Genomic DNA, 20,498 nt, shown 5'->3' with positions numbered 1-20,498 from the left:
TTGCTTTTATTGTTTACGGCGGTGGCAGCTGTCTGTGCCAGCCTTACCAAAACAACCCGTGTTGTCGGCCCAGACAGTTCCATCCTCTCCGCTCAGCCTCAGACAGGATGCCTTTGTCCCAGGCAGGCACGCTGCTCACATCCCCCGCATTCCAGCACAGCTCACTGAGGGACCCACGCTCTAAGGGAGCTGTCAAGCACAACGTTATATTGTTTAAGTGTTTCCGTAGGCCACTGCTTCTGCTACACTTTGCAGCCTATTAGCACCAGCGCTGAGCGCTAATTACAGTCATTTTGCTCCCCTTTTAATTTCATGTCCCGCTTCACGCCGCTGTGTCCTCTGTGCCCAGGTGAACTGCTACTACCACGGAGACGTCGAGGGTCATGCTCGGTCGGACGTTGGCCTCAGCACCTGCGTGGGGCTCAGGTGAGTAAGCGCACCTCCGCGGGGGGGTCAGAGCTGGTCCTGGCACCAACATCAGAGCATTAGTTAGCCACACCACGGTGGACTCACACACACGCCTCACTGATCTCCCATGCCATTGCATGTCCCTCTATTTGTACTGCTGTACTGTATGAAGCCTATGCACCTTGAAGTGGAATTTGTATGTCATGTACTGTAGCGGCTCTGCGGTCGCTCTTTGTGTTGCATTGACTCACTTGGCAGTGCTACAGTTTGTGCTCGCGGTTTGAAGGCTGACAAAGGCACGGACGTTGCTCTGATTGAAACTAGCCATGCTTGGACGTCATCATTGCACACACTGTCTCCCAAAAAACATCCCCCCCCTCCCCCCCTCTCGTCCCAGCGGCGAGGTCTCCTCTCTTGTGGGGAGCAGGCTGTCCCTAATCACTAGCAGGAGCGGAGGAGAGCCGTGGCGGGGAACAGGGCGAGTGCCACATGACTCCACAGCTCCATGGAGCGCCTCGGACGCACGGCCACTAATGAGTTCTGACGTGCCGTGACTCTCGCCACAGTGATGTGGTGCACCCGCTGACAAACTGTCTGCCACATTATCATAGAGGCAGAGAACACAATATCGAATTATCATTTGGATGTGTGTGTGTGTGTGTGTGTGTGTGTGTGTGTGTGTGCATGAGTGTGTGTGTGTGTGTGTGTGTGTGTGTGTGTGTGTGTGTGTGTGTGTGTGTGTGTGTGTGTGTGTGCATGTGTGTGTGTGTGTGTGTGTGTGTGTGTGTGTGTGTGCGCATGAGTGTGTGTGTGCGTTTGCATGTGTGTGTGTGTGTGTGTGTGTGTGTGTGTGTGTGTTTGGTTGGAATTCCCCCCTTAGCTCTATAATGATATCAAGTGTTGGAAAAATAACCATTTGCACATGTCAGGACGAAATAATTACCCTGATATATATTGCTGGACAACAGCAAGAATGTCTTTACTATGAATCCAGCAAATGTCCTCACCATCAGCACAGCCACATGCTGCTTATTGTAAAAGGGCTCTTATTCCCAGAGACACCCATTGTTGTGCTTTTCCTTTTTTTGTCTGCTCGGTATTTTTTACATTTTGAAGACTCTGCGACCTGCCTGCGGATTCTTCAGGCTGACAAACGCGGACGGGTCGTTTTGATGAGAACTGTGTTGCGCGCTGCATTGGCCAAGACAAATTGCGGCTGATTTGGGTTGGCAGACGCCGAACTTGTGGGGTTTTCAAGGAAGTTGATGTGGTTGAGAAGGTTGCTAAAAAACCCTACGGTTCAGCTCGGTCTCAAGGCATGAAGATGTCACTTTAAATCACCACTTCCAGCCTCTAAGTGTGAGAACATACCCAAAGAAGAAAGCTCCCACACCCCCACAAGTTCTGATAATAACCAAACGGATATTACTTATTTAGCAAAATATCCACTTATTGATGTCCCACAGACTAGGAGTTGGATGAGGATATGAATGTTTCAGGAGAACTAAACACTGTCTGGATTCAGCTGCTGACTTGATTTGAGTCAGTCTGCATGAAGCCTTTCTAAGACACAATGGCAATGGGTATAGAATGTATTGTGTATACATGGTTGAATGCATACAATTATAGGATATGCGTAGATGAAATCTATATGTTGAAAGTCTACTTCCAGGTTCAGTATTGAATCTGTGTATTGTAATGTGGTGTTATTTGTATTGTAGCTTGAGAAATAAGAAATGTGTTGTTGACATTGTCATGCAGTTTTTCTCTGCATAGATGATTTAATAGCCTCATTCTGGAGTACCACAAACCCACCCACACACCTATCCACACATACTCAGCACACATTCGAACACACACACATACACACACATACTCAGCACACACACAGCACACACATGCGCTCGGCACGCACACACACCCATATTCAGCACAGATGGTGCCGCTACCTGCTCTTTTGTCATTGCAAAGAGGCCGCAGCACGCGGCACAGATGTGATCTCCTCTTGTTGTGTGTGTCTCAGGGGACTGATTACACTTGAAGATAAAACCTTTGTGCTGGAGCCGTCAGGAGAGGCCCAGCCCTCCCCCTCCTCCTACCGCATCTACCGTGGAGAGCACCTCAACCTGACCCTGGGCTCCTGCGGGCACGGCGCCAACATCTCGCACCCCTTCAGCCCGCGGGCGCTCCTCCACGCCGACCACCAGCCGCTGCACGGGCACCACAGCAGGGTAAGGCGAAGTGACGGGTTCACTGCGCACGTTCACATGGAGCAGAAAACATGGGGGCTATTTTTTGCTCCATCCTCCTCTCCCTCCTCGGCTCTGCTGAGCACGCACTTCTAAGTGCCCGCTGGAAAAGTGCTCCGCTCAACCGACTGCTCTCTTTGAAAACTGCTCGCCGACGCCTCCTCAACTTTGTCGCTGCTAAATCTGCCACAAACACACACACACACACACACACACACACACACACACGCACACACCAGTCAGGGAGAGTTCAAGTGCACTGTTGGGGGAGGGGGTGGCGGGGACAGGAAATGAGGAACAAAACACTAGCGTAATCTAGACACTCTGATCAAATTACACTCTTACTTTTTCTGCCCCCCCCCCCCGCCGCCCCGTCCGCATGTAAAATCCGCTTTCAGCAGAGGGGCTAAATGTGGGCCTGGTTTCACTATCTAAACCTCACAGGGTCAGCCTAAAAACACTCATCTTAGAGAGCACAGCCAATCAATGGGACTGCGATAAGGCCGATAAGCTCTGGTGGTCTGGAGATCTTCATCTGGGTGGTGAATGGCTGCAGGGCTCGGAGTGCAGACTGATGGATCCGCCACCCAGGGTATAGACTGGCCTTGTTTATTTTTGCCACTTGGGAACTCTTAGCAATTACTGAATCTGGTGACGTTGTTGTGTTCAGGATGTGAGTAATGACAGGGCTTTGAAATTTACTGCAGTTGTTCAGTGTGAAATTGAGTGCATTTATAACCTAATTTCTTTTTGGAGTTCAGTCTGTGTCGGTTGGTTTCCATGTGATGTCTGTGTGTGTGTGTCTGTGAAAGAGAGAGGGAAAGTGTGTGTGTGTGTGTGTGTGTGTGTGTGTGTCTGCTTGCATATGGATAAAGTTATGTCAGAATCAGATTTTCCACCTTTCCGTTTTCACCTGGCAGATGAGCCGGTGACCTTGCTTCTCCGTCTCCTCAGAAATATACACACCACCTCAAACACACACACACACACACACAGACGCACACACACACAGACACACGTATGCATTCTGCAATCAAATCAATTACCCGCCCCTCTTGTCATTTGCTGCAGCAGATGACAAGTGGCCCCATTTCCCTGGCTGCTGATAGGCTGTCTGAAGGGTTAACGTGCGCCTGTCGGTCTGGCGCTGGCTCTCATTGGCTGCGGAGATGTGAACTGGTGTCTGGGCTCGGCGGCTCTGCTCTGCGCTGCCTGATGATTCAGCACGGGCCAACGCAGCGCTGTCAAGAGCCCCGGCACACACACACAGCTCCCTGTGATTTATAACGCTCTTCAAAATATGCCTTTATTCGCCTGGAGAGAGCATTTATTTGTTCTGCTTCTCATTCTCTCTCTCTCCCTCATTTTCTCTCTCGCTCTTTTTTTATCTGATGACATTGGCTCTTCATTCAATTAAGGGCCCGGCAATTGAGCCTCCCTCTCTTAACAGATGTCGTGGCCTGTGGAGGTTGGCTCCAGAGCGCAGCACTTTTATGGGAGGAGATGTGTGTGTCGTCCGTCCCTTTTAGTGGAGGGTGACGTGCGTGCGCAACGTCGAGGGGGGAAAAAAGCCCCTCTGATTATTTTTAAACAATATGGCCATTCTCTTGGTGAGACACGGAAGCTCTGTGCCCGTAGATGGAATAGCGTTTATGAGAGTGGCACGGATACAGCGCTGGCAATGAGACGGCAACCTTGGCGTAGCGGGAACTGTCACGATACGGCCCGCTGAGAGGATGGGCGATAAGAGCCCGACACCTCTGTACACGCCACGCCACGGCAGGTTTGTGTGGCGCTCTCTGCCGATAACTCCAGCCCTGCCTTGTGTGGGAGACTAAAGATAGCCCGCACAGCAGGCCAAAGGAAGGGCTGCCAAGCCTGCTGTGCTTACAACCCTACACTGGGCATGTTCAGACAGCCAGAGATGGTAACCTGAACATATGGAGCACAGGCTACAAATAGATAAGAGCTGCCCATTCATGCTCTGCACTGCTCTCGCTGTGGGGACGTCACTGTTTATTTCAGGGGTGAACGGGGTTGTGCGGTCAAATAAGGGAATAGGAAACAAGGGATTTGAGATGTGATGTTTCACACACATAAACATTTAAGATATAAACCTTTTCAGCTCACTTGGGAGTTCCAAATAGTCTAAGATGCATATTATGAAGGTCATTTTTCATGTAAAAGTCATATTACTTATATGTAGACATATCACACATTAATGGGGTATACTGTATGTGCACACACTGAAGTCTGATGTACTCCTTGCCATTAGCAGTGGTTGTAGGTAACCCAAATGTTCTCCACCTCCACCGGTTTGTCTGATTGAAGCGCGTAGATGTGTAAGTGTTTACCAAATGGGCTCCTGTCCTATGGTGGAGCCCACACTCCAGCAAACACAGCTGCTGTTCTTGTCCACTCCAGACATGCTATGCTCCCCACAGAGACGTGTTCTCTCCCCGAGCGACCTGGTCAAGACATCGCCAGGCATCGATCACGTCTTGGCACGTCCGCCCGCCCGACGTTGTCGGAGAGGAAGAGGAGAATCATGGCCTCTGTTTGTCTCTGCCACCGGTGCACTAAAAAAAGCCCCCGCTTTTAGCTGTGTCAGATAAAATGTACTCAAAAAGATGTTGATGTCCAGAAAAGCCCTGATTTATGGGCCGAGTGGAATCCTAAGTGCCGCTCTCTGGAAGGCCCTTTATGAATAATTACCCAGCGAGCTTCAAATGAGGGGGCCATGTTTTGCAAAGAGGATGGACTGCGTGACTCCAAACTGATAGAAAGCTTCCCTAATTGTGAAGCCATCAGTAGTTGTGTGTGATTTGTTGCTGCGGGTGGTTTTGTGGTTAAGGTGCTATATACCTCTGGTCATGCAAGCCTCCCTGAGTGCATTTAAGCAACCTCTAATGTGTCCTGTCAGAATCCCCCTGATATCGCTCTCTCTTTCTCTTTCTTTCCCTCCCTGTCCTTGTCTTTCTGTCCAACTCTCTCTCTCTGTCTCTCCCTCTCCCTCTGTTCCTCTCTGTCTCTCTCTCCTTTCCATATTCAGCACAGGAGAAATGCCCAGAGCACCACCAAGTACGTGGAGCTGATAATTGTAGCTGACAACCGAGAGGTAAGCCACTGGGATGAACTCTTACTGTTGCCCTGTGCCACTTCATCCAGACAAGCCCTCCAGCTCTGCAGCCCTGCCCCCCCTCCCCCTCTCTCTCTCTCTCTCCCTCTCTCTCCCTCTGTCTTGCTCTCTGTCTCTCTCTCCCTCTCCCTCTCTCTCTCTCTCTCTCTCTCTGTCTCTCTCTCTCTCTCTCTCTCTCTCTCCCTCCCTCTCTCCCCTTGGTTCTATCTGCATGGGAAGCGCTGCTTCTAGAAGCCCTGATTACACGGGTGAGAGCAGCCTAGATAAGCTCGCTGTCGATACTCTTGGCTCTGCCAGCACTGAAACAGAGCCCGCAGATGAAGAGGAGGTGAGGAGACTCTTCTGGCTCTCTCACACACACCACTGCACTTCCTATTGGACTCTGCTCTGAGTGTGTGAACACACACAAGGGCAGAGGACTAGAGGACACAATGTGCAGTGTTTTGGTTGGGAAAGTGTTGAGAAGTTTGTTAAGTGCAGTAGGATTGTGAGGGGGAAATAACACTACTGTAAAACTTTATCTGAAAAGGCATAGGGAGTTCAAGAGCATGCTGCGTTATGTGGAGTCAGCGTGTAATTTGCTGTGTTGGCTGCTACCAGTGTAAGCCACCACATACGCTAGCTCTCCAGCCTAAGAGTCTCAAGTCACTCTGGTGACCTTTGTGCCTCGGGGTCAGCTAGAGGGGTGAGATAAAGCACAGGAAGTGGGGAACGAATGCCAGGTTGCAGATGTGGACACTTTAGTGGATGTTGAGTGGGGTCATTATCACACACACACACACACACACAAAAATAGCACACTGACTTGCATAAATAAACGTGCACACAAATACACACGCACAGGAAAAAACAAACACCAACAGAGAGACACAGAGTGAAACACACGCAAAGACAAATACAGGAAGACAGAGGAAGTCTGTTGCTGGCGTAGAGGACGAGGTTAATCTTGTTCTCTAATGTGCGGTAGATGAAGTACTCTCAGTAGTGTCAGAGTTTAATTCTAAAACCATACATTTTCTGAAACATTGGACGTGTCTACTATAAAATTATTTCAGTGTGTCATTATGAAATAATAGCGGTTTTCCTGGAGAAATGCTGCTCATTCCAGCCAGATTCTGATTAATATCACAATCCCTAGCTCAGATCGTTCCAACCCATTAATCTCGGTGACCTGCAGCTGTGATTTGGGTTAAATGGCTCAAAACATATATTGAACACTGACTCTGCACCATGCAATCGCAAAACCAAAAACAAACTTTAATAGAAGTTTCAGTTTCCTCAAGTGGTTTGGCGTGGATGGAACAGAGCGCTGACACTTTTTTCTCTCAGTTCCAGAAACAAGGCAAAGACGTGGAGAAAGTCAAGCAGCGGCTGGCGGAGATTGCCAACTATGTGGATAAAGTAAGCCTGAGTGTGGGCCCGGGGTTGGGGTGGTGGGCTGTCATGTTGTGGAGCTTCAAACAAGCAGGAGAGAGCAGAGGGGGGTAGGGAGGCGGGACGACATGATGGACAGGTGACAAGTGAGGGGCACCCACCTACGGGGTTGTGCTGCTGAGGGGAGGTGAGAGAGAGGTTGGGCGAAGAGTGACAGGTCTGTAGTCATGAAAGTTTGTAGCTCAACAAAGACAACTTTTTTTCAAAAATGTTTTTTTGATTTTGATTTTTTTTTGTCAGGCATGTTCAGTTGAGCAGTACTACTAAAATACTGGAGATTGTATTGGATGGTAACCCATTCCATGGATGAAATGAAGCAATTTTCACTAAACACTTAGTTGGGCAGGAAAACAAATCCACTTTGTGGTAGAACAGCAATAGCAGTAATGTGTCGTGCATGTTTAAATATGCTGTGGTGTCCAAATGAAGGTTCTCCAAACTGATGTTGAGATGTTCTCATGTTCTGCCTGTTCTGCGGTCCTGTCCTCTGCTCAGTTCTATCGGCCGCTGAACATCCGAGTGGCTCTGGTGGGTCTGGAGGTGTGGAGTGACCAGGACAAGTGTGCGGTCACTCAGGACCCCTTCACCACGCTGCACGAGTTCCTGGACTGGAGGAAGCTCAAGCTGTTGCCCCAGAGACCCCATGACAACGCCCAGCTGGTCAGGTTGGACAAACACTATACACACACTCACACACGTTCACACACACACTCACACACGCACACACACACACACACTCAAAACAGACACACACACACACACACACACACACACACACACACACACACACATATTTACGCACTAACACACACACACACACACTCAAAACAGACACACACACACACACACACACACACACACACACTCAGACTCGTCAGTCACACCATATGAAGTCCTGTCTTGTCAGCCAAATGGGGATCTGGGGAGTGGAGGGCGGGGAGTGGATGTTTGAATGAGCTTTCCAATATGCTAATCCCAGTGTGTCCCAGGGTGCTCACCAGAGCATGCACTCATCACTATGCATCAATTGACTGACTGGAGAAATCTGCTTTCTGACTTAACGGAGCTGAAATGGAATTAACTAGGGCATTCAACAAAAGTTTGGACTAACGCATTACAACATCTTGTGATAAACGATTGTTTCAGTGTAGACAGCTCAACCATCTGAAGACACTACACAAGTATCGAGGATGACACACACCACACTGATCCTCTAAAGTGGCAGGATTCTCTCACAGTTCACATGTTTGGATGGATCAGCGTATTCAGTTTAGCCCGTATGCTTCTGTAGTAAAGTCTGGTATAAAGTATGTATAAAGTGCAGCATGTCTACAGTAGGAGCTGATGTTGCTAGGGCTTCATAATGCCAGTGCTGACCACTGTGCTGTGTGTGTGTGCTCTTGTTGTTGTGTGCAGTGGGGTCTACTTCCAGGGCACCACCATCGGCATGGCACCCATCATGAGCATGTGCACAGCTGAGCAGTCCGGAGGCATCGTCATGGTAAGTGGATCCTGAGAGACCAGAGCCCTTCTGAGGGAGGGGCTCCATTGTGGAGCTACAGTATATCTGCTGTGGGCCTTCTGTGACCAGGAGACGTGTGGTGAAGAATAAAACAGCTATTCTCCAGGGAAAAGGTTAAATCATGCAGCCTCACTGCGCTAGGACCAAGATTAATTGCAAGCAATCATTACATGAAATCTTAACAACACCCATTTTTCCTCTACGTCTCTGTGCCTCTATCATCGTTTCCTCTTCTCTCTGTTTTGTGCCGTTCTTATCAGCCTATCTTTCGATGGCGTCTCTCTCTCCGCTCCCATGGCGCTCAAGGTTAAGCGAGGTTCTCGGCGTGGCGGCGGCTCTGAGTGTCCGTCGCTCTAATCTCCAGGCGTTGTATCGCGCTGCACGCCCACGCTCCCGAGGCATCGGCTATAAATCCAGCGCCGTATCAACTTACATGAGTCAAGCCTGTTGCCGTTCCACGAGGCAGGGCGCAGCAAAGTTGACAGGCCTAATCCCATCATGTCTACGCCGGGGCCACAACACAGCACAGCATTTAGGAGAGAGAGAGAGAGAGAGAGAGAGAGAGAGAGAGAGGGACATAAAACACAACCACACATTATGTTTTACTCTCCACCTCTCCTCTACTCTCACTTGTACAGTATGTTAGACATGAGGCTCTCACCACAGACTACAGAGCAGGCAGCTTTATGGTCACTCCCCTGAAGGCTTCACCAACTCCCGCTCATGTCGAGGGCAACCTGAGAATGGTGGGAGGAAGGGGATTGTATTTGCTCTGTGGGTCTATTGAATGTGTAGCTCGATGTCCATGTTCGTTTTAACGGGGAGCTGTTGGTTTCAGTGTAGATCACTCGGGACAGTTTCATCCGCAGAAACTAGTCTACGAGGCGTTTTTACTGGAGGGCACAAATCACGTCGTCTCCTCCGCATTCCTCCTGTGCTGTCTTCCCCGGTCCTGAATCGGAGCCGAGATATGTCCGAGAGCCCATCACTGATCCGGGATCTGCTGCATCCATTCAGACAGATAAGGGTATTGAAAAGTCTTTGGCAGGGGAACAGGTCCTATTGCTACAGCATGGAAGGAGCCCCAAAATATGTTTTCCACATCGACACAAATCTGTCTTCAGCGGGCCACGGCGAACCCCCCCTTTGATGCCGGAACGGTTTTTGCCGAGCACTTGTCTCAGCCTCATTTTCTTGTCATCACTTCGTCCAGACAGTTCCGGAAGTTTAACCTGCGTCACGCGTAGCGTGTCAGATGTGAATATCGGCGTGGCATGAAAGCGCTCGCCGACGGGGCGCGCGAAGCGAGGCGATCGAGGAGCGCCGTGGCTGTTTTTTGATGTGGTCGTTGGCGCGGTGAGCGTCGGCGGGGTGCTGCGAGGGGAGAGGGCCGAGATCAGAGCCGTTTGGAAATTGGCGCGTTCGCTGCGGCGGCGGCCGTCCCCGCTGCGCGCGCCAACGGCGGAGGTGACCGCGGCGTTCAAACGTGCCCAGCAGCGGAGCGTCTCGTCTCGCGGGTGCGGCGCCATCTGAATAATGCACGGCTACCAGAGCCCCTCCATTCTCCCTGCTCTCTCTCTCTCTCTCTGCGCACACTCACTGGCAGGGTGCATACACATAAATGCACTCACACCAACACACACACACACACACACACACACACACACACACACAAGTCTCTGTCTCTTACACACATATACACAGACACACACATTACACATACTACACACACACACACTCCCCCCCCCCCCACACACACGCAAACACACTCACATAGAGAGAGAGAGAGAGAGAGAGAACTGCACTTGCCCACAGTCACTGCATAATTCACTTAGAACCTCTCTTGAACTGTCCTAAGACCTCACCAGAAAATCTTGACAGCTGCTTAGCTCTCTCTCTCTATCTATCCATCTCTGTCTCCCTCTCTCTCTCTACTTCTCTCTCTCAGTTTTCATCTCTCACTTTTTTCTTCCTTTCTTCCCTTTGTCTCTAAGCCAGTCCTTCCTCCTCCTGCCTTCTAAGACGCCGTACATTTAACGCTCTCTTTATCTTGCTGTCAGTCTTCCTCTCTCCGTCTCCCCCATCTCTCACAAAGCTTCACGGCTCCTCTTCCACACCTCTCTTGCCATGGAGGTCATGCTCTGCCACTGGATCACACACACACACACACACACACATACTGTAGAGATATACACACACACACATACACAGGGAGACATGTACACAAGCACACATGCTAGAGTGCTAGGAAACAGCTTGGAAAGGCTCCTTCTCCACTAGATCATTTATTCTGGCTTGGCAACACACAGGCAATTACAGATGCGGTGCAAATCTTGAGTTATGTTTCTCCAATGGGTTTTTGGAAAAGTAATTATTTAGCTTGTTTGTGGCAGTGCTTTATGGATTATCTACCTCATGTGCAACACGGAATTGCAATTCCATTTATGAAAAAAAGTATATTAGTCGATTTTTGTCAGGGCCTAATCTTTGGAAAGCGTAACTAAATGGATTACACTACAGTGCACATAGCAAGCGCAGAAAATTGGCTTATTTATTTGGAAATGGAATAGATTGCAGTGTTTTGCGTCTGGGTGTGTGTTTGTGTATGTGTGTCCACCGTAATCATGGCATTGATCTGTGCAGCGCTGGGTGTTGCGCAACAGGCCTAACGCTGCTCTGCTGTCCACGCAGGATCACTCGGACAACCCTCTGGGAGCAGCGGTCACTCTGGCCCACGAGCTCGGACACAACTTCGGGATGAACCACGACACGCCGGAGAGGGGCTGCGGCTGCAGGGTGACGGCTGACCGCGGGGGCTGCATCATGACTCCGTCCACGGGGTGAGTCCGGCGTCTGGTTGTCCAGTAGGGTGGTCCATGTGGATCGCCTCAGAGTTGCGCAATGACTCACTCACCCTTCAGCATTGTCCCATTGAGATCCAGACAGCTTGCATGTGTTGTGCAGGCCCATTCTGCTGAGTCTGCTGCAGCACTGTGTGTGTGACTGTGTAAATACCTTCCCCCACATGATAGATTGAACTTCTGTCCTGAGGAAGTCATCACAACACAAACGTCTTAACCCCGACTGAAAGCATGACAGCCACAAGAGTGGCTCATCGCTCCATCCAGAGCGCAGTTCAAGTCTCCATGTGCACCCGCACCCACTTAGTCAGGTCCCTGTGTACACTACGGCATATGTGGGTAAACTCCAAATGCTAATGTGTCTGCATAGAGCACTGGTCCAGAGTCTGGGTCACAACACTGCGGTTCATTACCCCCAAATTGAGTCTGCTTGGCCTCAGCTCCACAAACGATGCCTTAAATCGCTCTACCCACCCGGAATGCATTAGCCCTCTCCCAGCTGTCATTAACCTCCCACCAGTTGACCCGGCCAGAGATTAAGCCGGTGTCACTCAAAAGGAAGGAAAGGCCCTGATTGCTATCATATGTAAACATTAGTACACATGTAATTCATTGTTAATGTATGGCCTGCCGTGCGTGTGTGTGTGTGTGTGTGTGTGTGTGTGTGTGTGTGTGTGTGTGTGTGTGTGTGTGTGTGTGTGTGCGCTCACGCGGGGGCCATTGGGAGGCCCTTTTCTTGCTGGCTCTTTTGCGGGGGATGATGGTGGCGCACAGCTGTTGTGAATGCCCCATGGTGATGAAGCCCCCAACCCCCCCAACCCCCCTGCTGCTGACATGTGCTCAGTGGTGCTGGAGCAGGAGAGAGGCCGGGGGCGGCCCTGGACTGGGGCTCTGGCCGCCGCACAACTACTCCCTTTAGAGGGGGAGACGCAGCGCAGCGCACTCGTAAATGAAGCGCTGTGGCAGGACATGAGGGGAGGGGGGGGGGGTCCTCCACACACCTGAGGCCGGCGCTGGCCAGGGCTGGGGACAGCAGAGGCTGCTGGGTAGGAGACGGTGGGCCCGCTCGTGGCTGAGAGGCTCCAGTGTTTGCGCTGGACACCTAATCGCCTGTTTGCGTTGGCCGGCGGCCAGTCCAAGCGGGGTAACACTGTTCTGTATGATGTGCTCATGAAACAACAGAGCAGCGTGCTGCAGAGCACCCACAGGCTCACAGCACAACACACAACGCATGGAATAAAATCAACACACACACACACACACACACACACACACACACACACACACACACACACACACACATAGATACGCAAAACAAAGTGAAATAAACTAGGCAGAAATCCCAGTTAGTTTGCAGTCGCTTGTAGTTTCTCACAGTTTTTATATTCCCCATGCTCTCTTTCTCTTATTCTCTCTCTCTGTCTTTTTTGCTTTCTTCCTTTCTTTCTCTCTCTCTCTCTCTCTCCCTCTCTTTCATTCTCTCGTTCTCTTGCTCTGCCGCCCCGCTGAGAGCCCAGTCACATGCAGTTTTATTGTCAGGGTGCACCCATGCAGATTTTATGGAGCGCGCTCTCCAGGCTGTTTATAATAAATACTTAAGCACCTCCGCACACAGCCCCCATAGCCGCAAGGCCCCGTCACCTGATCTGGCCAGAGACGCGGGGGAGGCTCTCCCAAGGCAGCCGAGCTGGTGTGTCCACCTCACTGGACGTGCCGTGCTGGACACACGCTCCCAGCGCAGCAGTGGCGGCATGCGGCCGCAGCCTCGGTGGACTCGGGACGGACAGTTGGCCTTTAAACAGCTGAGAGGAGAGGAAAGCTGTGCTGGCGGGCTAATCTGCGGTCTTATTTGTGCTCCCCTGTCCAGCGCTGTCCAGTTGTCATGCTGCGGTCCCTTTCCACTGCTCCGCTGAGCTGTGTTCGCCACTGGCCCTGAGCTATGGAGACCAGGGCTGAACATGCGCATGTGTGCATATGGAAACTCAGACACACACACACACACACACACACACACACACACACTCACGCACGCACAACACACACACACACACACACACAAACACACACACACACACACACACACAAACACACACACACACTCACACACACATAAACACTCACGCACGCATGTACTGTACGCACGCGCACGCACAAACACACACACACACATGCACACTGAATGCCATCCTCCTACGCTAGTTTGTAGGTCTCTGACCCCTCCGAGTAGCCTTTCCAGACAGCTGGCAGAGCAACAGCAGCAGCATCTGCCCACATGGCAGGAGAGCCAAGTCTGGAGGTTTGCATGGGCTCCAGCTCCCTGCCTGCACGGAGCTTCAAGCTCCACTTCTGCATGAGACAAAACCCCTATTTGTCAAACTTGACAACATGCAGATGCTCTCTGGTGCCTGGCTTTGAGCTCCAGACTGGTGATCCAGTGTTTTCAAAAGCCGTGAGAAACATTCTGCTCTGCGTCTCGGACGAGGATGACATCATGACATCGAGCCGTCATGCACCTCGACCGGCGCACGGCTGCATTGTTAGCGCGTGATGGTGACTTTCCTGTAGCGGGGCGCAGACCTCCGAGTCTCCCCGTTGTGACAGTAATGGGACCTCGCTCAGACCTCTCTTAACAGGAACAAGAGCTGCTAGGAAAGGTCCATTAGGGCAGCGGCTACTGCCAACGAGCAGGTGGACTTCTCCTCTCCTCTCCTCTCTCTCCTCTCCTCTCCTCTCCTCTCCTCTCCTCTCCTCTCCTCTCCTCCGCACGGCACGCAGCTGCTGTCTGATGGATGTGTGGAGACCAAGTGCGCTCCATCAGTCTTTCCCCTGCCGTCTGCTCTACCGGGTCACCCGTGATTCTCCTCCGCCCAGACGCCATCACCTCACTGTCTGCTCTTGATCTCAGCCCTTTGGACTCGGGTGAGATCCACAGCCCTGTATTTAGCCGACTGGACGAGACTAACAGGCTAACAGGCTTTCCTGGACCCCATTGCCACCGAGGGCCCCCGGGCCGGCGTCGGATATGAATCAGCCGGTGGGACGAGGCCAGCGGCCGTCAAACGCGCTGACCCGCTCTCCGCCAGGGGTCAGGCACGCCCTTTCGCCCGCTCCACTTAATTGTGTCTCCGGAGGAGTCGAGGAGAGAGGACTCTTTAATACCCCCCGCCCCCCCCCCGCTCTCCTCTCGGCCAGACGACCTGGCACCGCGCGGCTCATCTGATCCTATCACTTAGCAGAATGTTCCGGAACCTTTGCCACGGCGAGGGGGAGGCGAACGGCTGGACTCGAAGGGCGAGGGGAGGTGACGGTCACTCCCCGTGGCCCCGCGGTGATGTCGGTGACACTCGTAACGGTCCGGTGACGGAGACAGAGTCGGCCGCGGCGGATGAGATCACGTCAGCCTCATTTGCGTTTGCGCGCCCCAGGAAATGCTCTCATTAAACAGCCGGGGCATTAGACGAGTGTTTTCAAGGGAAAGCTCATGAAATCCAATCTCCTCTGGTGAAGTGAGGGAGGAGGAGGAGGAGGTGGAGGAGGAGGTGGAGGAGGTGGAGGAGGAGGTGGAGGAGGAGAGGGAGGAGAATGTATTTGCATCATTCTGTTCTGCCTAAATGGCTGCGCTGTCTGTTCCTCATCAGTGGACACTCATCCATCAAATTAGCAAGAGTGAATTCACAAGACACCAGGGCAGCGCACACTGCTAGAGCGCTCGCGTCTTTTCCCAGCGTCTCACGCCGTGTTCCACGAATACGACTGTTCTATTCCAGCGGCTGGGGATTTCAAGGGCTCTGTGCGGGGCCCAGCAAAAACAAAAACTCCTGTGTAGTTCATCCCACCCTCTCAAGCAGAAGGCATTAATGTGGCATCTCGCATGCTGCTCTGTGCCACGGCGAGGTGGTGCCAAAGGGGGATTGCCAGCCTGGCGCGGCGTGAGATCTCTGGTGATATTCTGGCGCGGTGGCTACCATTGTCTGTGTGGGGGTGCCACTTCTCTGGGCACCGAGCGGGCCAGACTGGCATGAGAAAGTGTTATTGTTCGAGTGAGGGAGAGAGAGGGAGAGTGGGGGCGCGCTGGCCAGGGTCGGGGCTTAGGTGGAGCAGCTTAGACACACGTGGCCGATCCTGGACGCTGCTGGACCGTCTGGGGTTGGAGCGGCTCAGATAGGAGGAGGGCGTCTCTTATCTCCGCGCCCCCCTGGCCCTCTCGGTGCCATGCTGGCTGAGCAGCACTGGCAGGAACTGCGGCGTGCTGGGGGTGGCGAGGGGGGTGGTGAGGGCGAGCGGGCAGAGCTCTGAGAGGCCGGGTCAGTACAGAGCAGGGCCACAGGTCAGCTGCTGAGGGCACCTTGATTGCGCTGCGTGTCAGAGAGCAGCTCCTGCATCTTGTTAATAAGATATTCAGAAGTTAGCCCTGTGGGAAGAGCCTTTTTGCTCCAGTGGCTTGGCTGAGTAAATGATCTGCCTAGAACAAGACAAGGAAACGTGTACTAAATATGTATCTAAAACAAGAAAAGGAAACTTGAGCTAGATACTGTATGTACTGTAGGATATATGATAGATATGTAGAGAGACTGAATGTCTCTGAATGTCTATGTGTCTTTCTGGCTACAGCTCAAGCTATAGTCATAGCTCAAGCTATTCACATGTTGATTCTGTTAGACACAGTTAGAATGGATAGAGAGGGAGAAAGTGTGTGTGTTTGTGTGTGTGTGTGTGTGTGTGTGATGTGGAATGGAGTGTGAGACGGAGTGGGTGTATTCTCTGCCCTACCTTGTCATTATTCTGTCAGTGGCGTCCAGAACAGACTAATCATTTCTGCGTGCTCTGCTGCTCTGAACAGCGAGAGCTCCACCGGCTTCCTGATGGGCGATGCCAGCCTCGTGTGGAGCGATCGCCACCATCACACACAGAATATGGACATACTGTACACAGAGATGCTCCAGACAATGTCAAAGACAGAGAGAGAGAGAGAGATAGATACTGTAGATAGATAGAGAGATAGGGAGGAGAGAGAGAGAAAGGGAGAGGGGGAAAGTGAGAGAGAGAGAGGAGGGGGGGAACAGATGACAGCTGCTGCCAAGGTTGTTTTCTCTGGATGAAACTAGTATTTTCTCAACTGAGACGCATAACAAAATGACTGCCATCACTATAAACCACTTGGAGCCATCGCCAACCACCACCCCCCATCTCCACTCTCCCTTCATCTCCGAGCCTTTAAAGTGGGAAAGCCCCGGATGGGGGTGGTTGGAAGAATAGCAAGGTCAATGGTCTCCTTTTGAACCTGCCATTCTGAATAATATTGTGGTTTAAGGCATAAGGTGGCCCCTGGGTTGGGGGTCAACTATATGGAGCTCATGTTCAACCCCCTCATACACACACACACACACACCCCCACCCCCACCCCCACCCCCACCTCCCCTGTTGTAGGAGGAGAAGTCCACGCGGGGCCAACAGTGAGATCATTTCAAAACACTCCAGATGGACGCGCTGCTGCATGGTGGTGGACGTGCGCTGTGTGGAGGAGCGGCTGGACAGCCCTGTGCTGGGGGCTGAGGGGGGAGAGGGACGGGCGCATGTTGTTAAATGGCTGAGCTAAGAAAGGTTCCACGGGCTACGCTCACTCGACAGGCACATGTGTTGCACTGTGGGGGGAGAAGGAGACCAAATCCCCTCCCTTGAATCAGACCGAGCGTCTGGTCCGCAGCAGTTGCTCCCTTGTGCTGAGTATATCCTCGGAGAAGTAATGGCGGCCTTGGAAGAATAATTAGTCTTGTGACCCACATATTCCCCTTCACTCACACCCGCTGACCTGTATTTACCGTTCGCGTAATCGCTCGTTGCCGCGCGCGCTCTGCCAACAGATGGAAGGGATTGTCTTTGCCAGTCAGAAGGCCGTGGAAGAGAGCGTAAAGCGTGGCCGTTTAACAGAGCATAAATCAGTGCAGGAAGTGCGGAGTGATTTGTTTGAATGCGGAGGTGCTAAGGTGAGGGTTTTACAGCACAGGGAGTGGGACGGAGCGCAGCCTTGAAAACAGGTCACCGCTCCTCAAAACAGGCCCGTCTCTCCGCTACACAGATGGACTGTCAGACGGCATCACAGTCATGGAGACCTTTTCTTCCGTGTGCGTGCGTGTGTGTGTGTGTGTGTATTTCTGGTTTTGTCTGTTTGTGTGAGAGTGCGTGTGAGTGTGCGTGTGTGTGCTTTAGCAAGAGCGAAAGAGAGACAGAGATGGAGGGAGTGTGTGTGTGTGTTTGAGTGTGTATGGAGTAGGTGTGAATGTGCATATGAGCCTGTGAAAAAGACATTTTCATCAAATACCAGCTGAGATGTGTTTTGTGAGCTTTCTCTCCATCTCTCCTTCCATCTCTCTCATTTTCTCCTCTCTCTATCTCTCTCCCTCTCTCTCTCCATCTCTCCCTCTCTCTCTCCATCTCTCCATCTCTCCCTCTCTCCCTTTGTTTCCCCCTGTATGTGCAGTGGCTGCTGTGTTCCTGTGAGCTGTAAAGAGCAGAGGAGAGAGAGAGAGCGCTGAGTGTGTGTATGTGTCAGTGGGACATTAAAATGCATGGGGGGGTCTGAGGGAGGCGCTCAGGCGTGCCTCTGGCTCTCTGTGGACCCACGGCTACCCCGGGCCCAGCGCACGCACCGCTGGAGAGGAGATGTGCACGCAGAGAGAGAGGGAGAGAAGGAGGGAGAAAGAGAGAGAGAGAGAGGGAGAGAGAGATGGATGTGGAGCCACCAGGGCTCTGACAGAGAAAGTCACAACTGCTCCCCAGAGCCGTAGTAGCTTTTGGGAGAGAGAGGTGTGTGTGTGTGTGTGTGTGTGTGTGTGTGTGTGTGTGTGTGTGTGTGTGTGTGTGTGTGTGTGTGTGTGCGTGTGTGTGTGTGTGTTCACAGTCCCTCGGAGACCCACGGAATATAGTGTAGGATGTAGTGGAAACATGTTTGGCTACTTTCAGGAATGAACTTTTCCCCTCTCCAGTCCCATTTAGAATGCTGCCACATCATTGAAACACAGTGTACCTACAAGCAGGCCCACTCACGTGGACACACACAAACACAAACACAAACACTCAACCCGAGCGTGCAGTCATCGCCACTCGCCCTCAAGCATGCACGGCACGCACGCTTACAATCTGCTCCGGTGTATTGTACACACACTTATAATCCCGCATATGTCCACACACACACACGCACGCTGCACATGAATGCAGTATGCAGAAGAAAAGGGCCACTTAGCGCAGGCGAGCGGAGCTCCATGGAGCGGGCGGCGGTGTGTGTGCGTGCCGGCTGATGGCCTGCCGTGCCTGAGGCAGGTCCCCGAGCAGCAGCCTCTCCCCTGTGGAGGAGACCACCCTCTCGCCGCGCTCCAAGAACAATATTAAAAACACATCCTCCCCAAGCACCATTGTTTGGGATTTATGGCTCGCGCTGTTTTTCGGCGCGAGGGGGAAGAGGCTTGTCAGAGAGATTTCTTGCGAGCTTGGGGCTCGTAAATTTCCCTTATCACTGTTCCTCTTTCTCTCTCTCTCTTTTCTCTCTCTCTCTCTGTCTGTCTCTGGTTGGTGTCAGAAGGTAGCCCTGGGTAAGGGGACCCCTTGATAATGCACTCTGCTTTGACGGGTTAAGCGCACTGATTTGTGCAAGCGTTTGTTCCCCAAGTCTTTGGTGGGTCGTGGGACCCTTCACTAGCCCACTATCTAATAGGCGAGGGGTTGTAATTCTCATTGTAGCGCATGCCTGTCGACTGTGAGCTCTCTCTTGACTCTCTCTCTCTCTCTCAATCTCTCTCTTTTAACTCTATCTCTCTCTCTTTCTCTTCCTCTCTCTCTCTGTCTGTCTGTCTGACTCCCACTCTTATTGAATTCGATTTTTATGTTACCACAGTAATTAAAGGTAAGATAGGTGAGATGGTGAGTTGGATTACTGGAACTGGATTAAGGGAATCCTCTGTGTGTGTGTGTGTGTGTGTGTGTGTGTGTGTGTGTGTGTGTGTGTGTGTGTGTGTGTGTGTGTGCACGTGCAGGTACCCATTTCCCACGGTGTTCAGCAGCTGCAGTAAGAAGGACCTGGCCACCAGCCTGGAGAAGGGCGTGGGGATGTGTCTGTTCAACATGCCCGAGATCAAGGTGCTCTACGGGGGACAGAAGTGCGGCAACGGCTACGTGGAGGAGGGAGAGGAGTGCGACTGCGGAGAGCTGGAGGTAGAGACCCCCCACCACCCCCACCCACCCCCACATCCACCCCCACTGCACACATGCTCCACCCGGGCCCACTCCACCCATGTGCTGAGCTCCATGTGGCCGTGCTGTTCAGAGAGATCTCACTGTGACATGAGGAGATGGCTGAGGGAACAAATGGTGAAAGGGACGCCTACACACGCAGAGACACACACACACACCAGGCCAACAGGAGGAGCAGGCACAGTACACACACGCACACACTCCCACACAACCACCTGTGGGCATACACATGTACAGTATACACACACATTTACAGTATCCCACGAAGCACACACACACACACACACACACACACACACACACTCTCACACAGACATGCGCAGGCACACAAACACACAGAAAGAGTGTTCAAGCGTCCTCTGGCCTGGCACAGATACTGTAGTTACACAAACAAAGCAAATGCAAAGACATGCAAGAGTCTACCCAACAGCACACATTCACACCAGGACTCTCCACATGTGCTCTGCAATGAGGCCTGCATTATCATCTCATGAAATGCACATTTACTGCCCCAAAAGAATCTGATGGATTGCAGCAAACACCAGAGATTGATGGCGTTGTTTTTGGCACTTGCGACATCTCATGAAAAACAAAATTAACAGACAGCTGTACAATCTATTTTTCAGTCTTAGTCAGAGTTT

General features: G+C 51.9%; 1 protein-coding gene across 1 annotated transcript in view; it reads left to right on the top strand.

Annotated features, from left to right (window-relative positions):
• The window catches only part of LOC134069966 (disintegrin and metalloproteinase domain-containing protein 12-like), a 77,664-nt gene that overhangs the window by 38,220 nt on the left and 18,946 nt on the right, over positions 1-20,498 (top strand). The window contains exons 5-12 of the mRNA XM_062526136.1: positions 350-426; positions 2,432-2,639; positions 5,710-5,775; positions 7,126-7,197; positions 7,726-7,895; positions 8,647-8,731; positions 11,444-11,592; positions 19,641-19,818. Coding sequence (XP_062382120.1) covers positions 350-426; positions 2,432-2,639; positions 5,710-5,775; positions 7,126-7,197; positions 7,726-7,895; positions 8,647-8,731; positions 11,444-11,592; positions 19,641-19,818 — 1,005 coding nt within the window. The remainder of the gene's footprint in view (positions 1-349; positions 427-2,431; positions 2,640-5,709; positions 5,776-7,125; positions 7,198-7,725; positions 7,896-8,646; positions 8,732-11,443; positions 11,593-19,640; positions 19,819-20,498) is intronic.

The sequence above is a fragment of the Sardina pilchardus genome, chromosome 22 (genome assembly GCF_963854185.1).
Source record: "Sardina pilchardus chromosome 22, fSarPil1.1, whole genome shotgun sequence".
NCBI classification, from domain to species: Eukaryota; Metazoa; Chordata; class Actinopteri; order Clupeiformes; family Clupeidae; genus Sardina; species Sardina pilchardus.
This window is presented reverse-complemented; position numbering and strand designations above follow the sequence as displayed.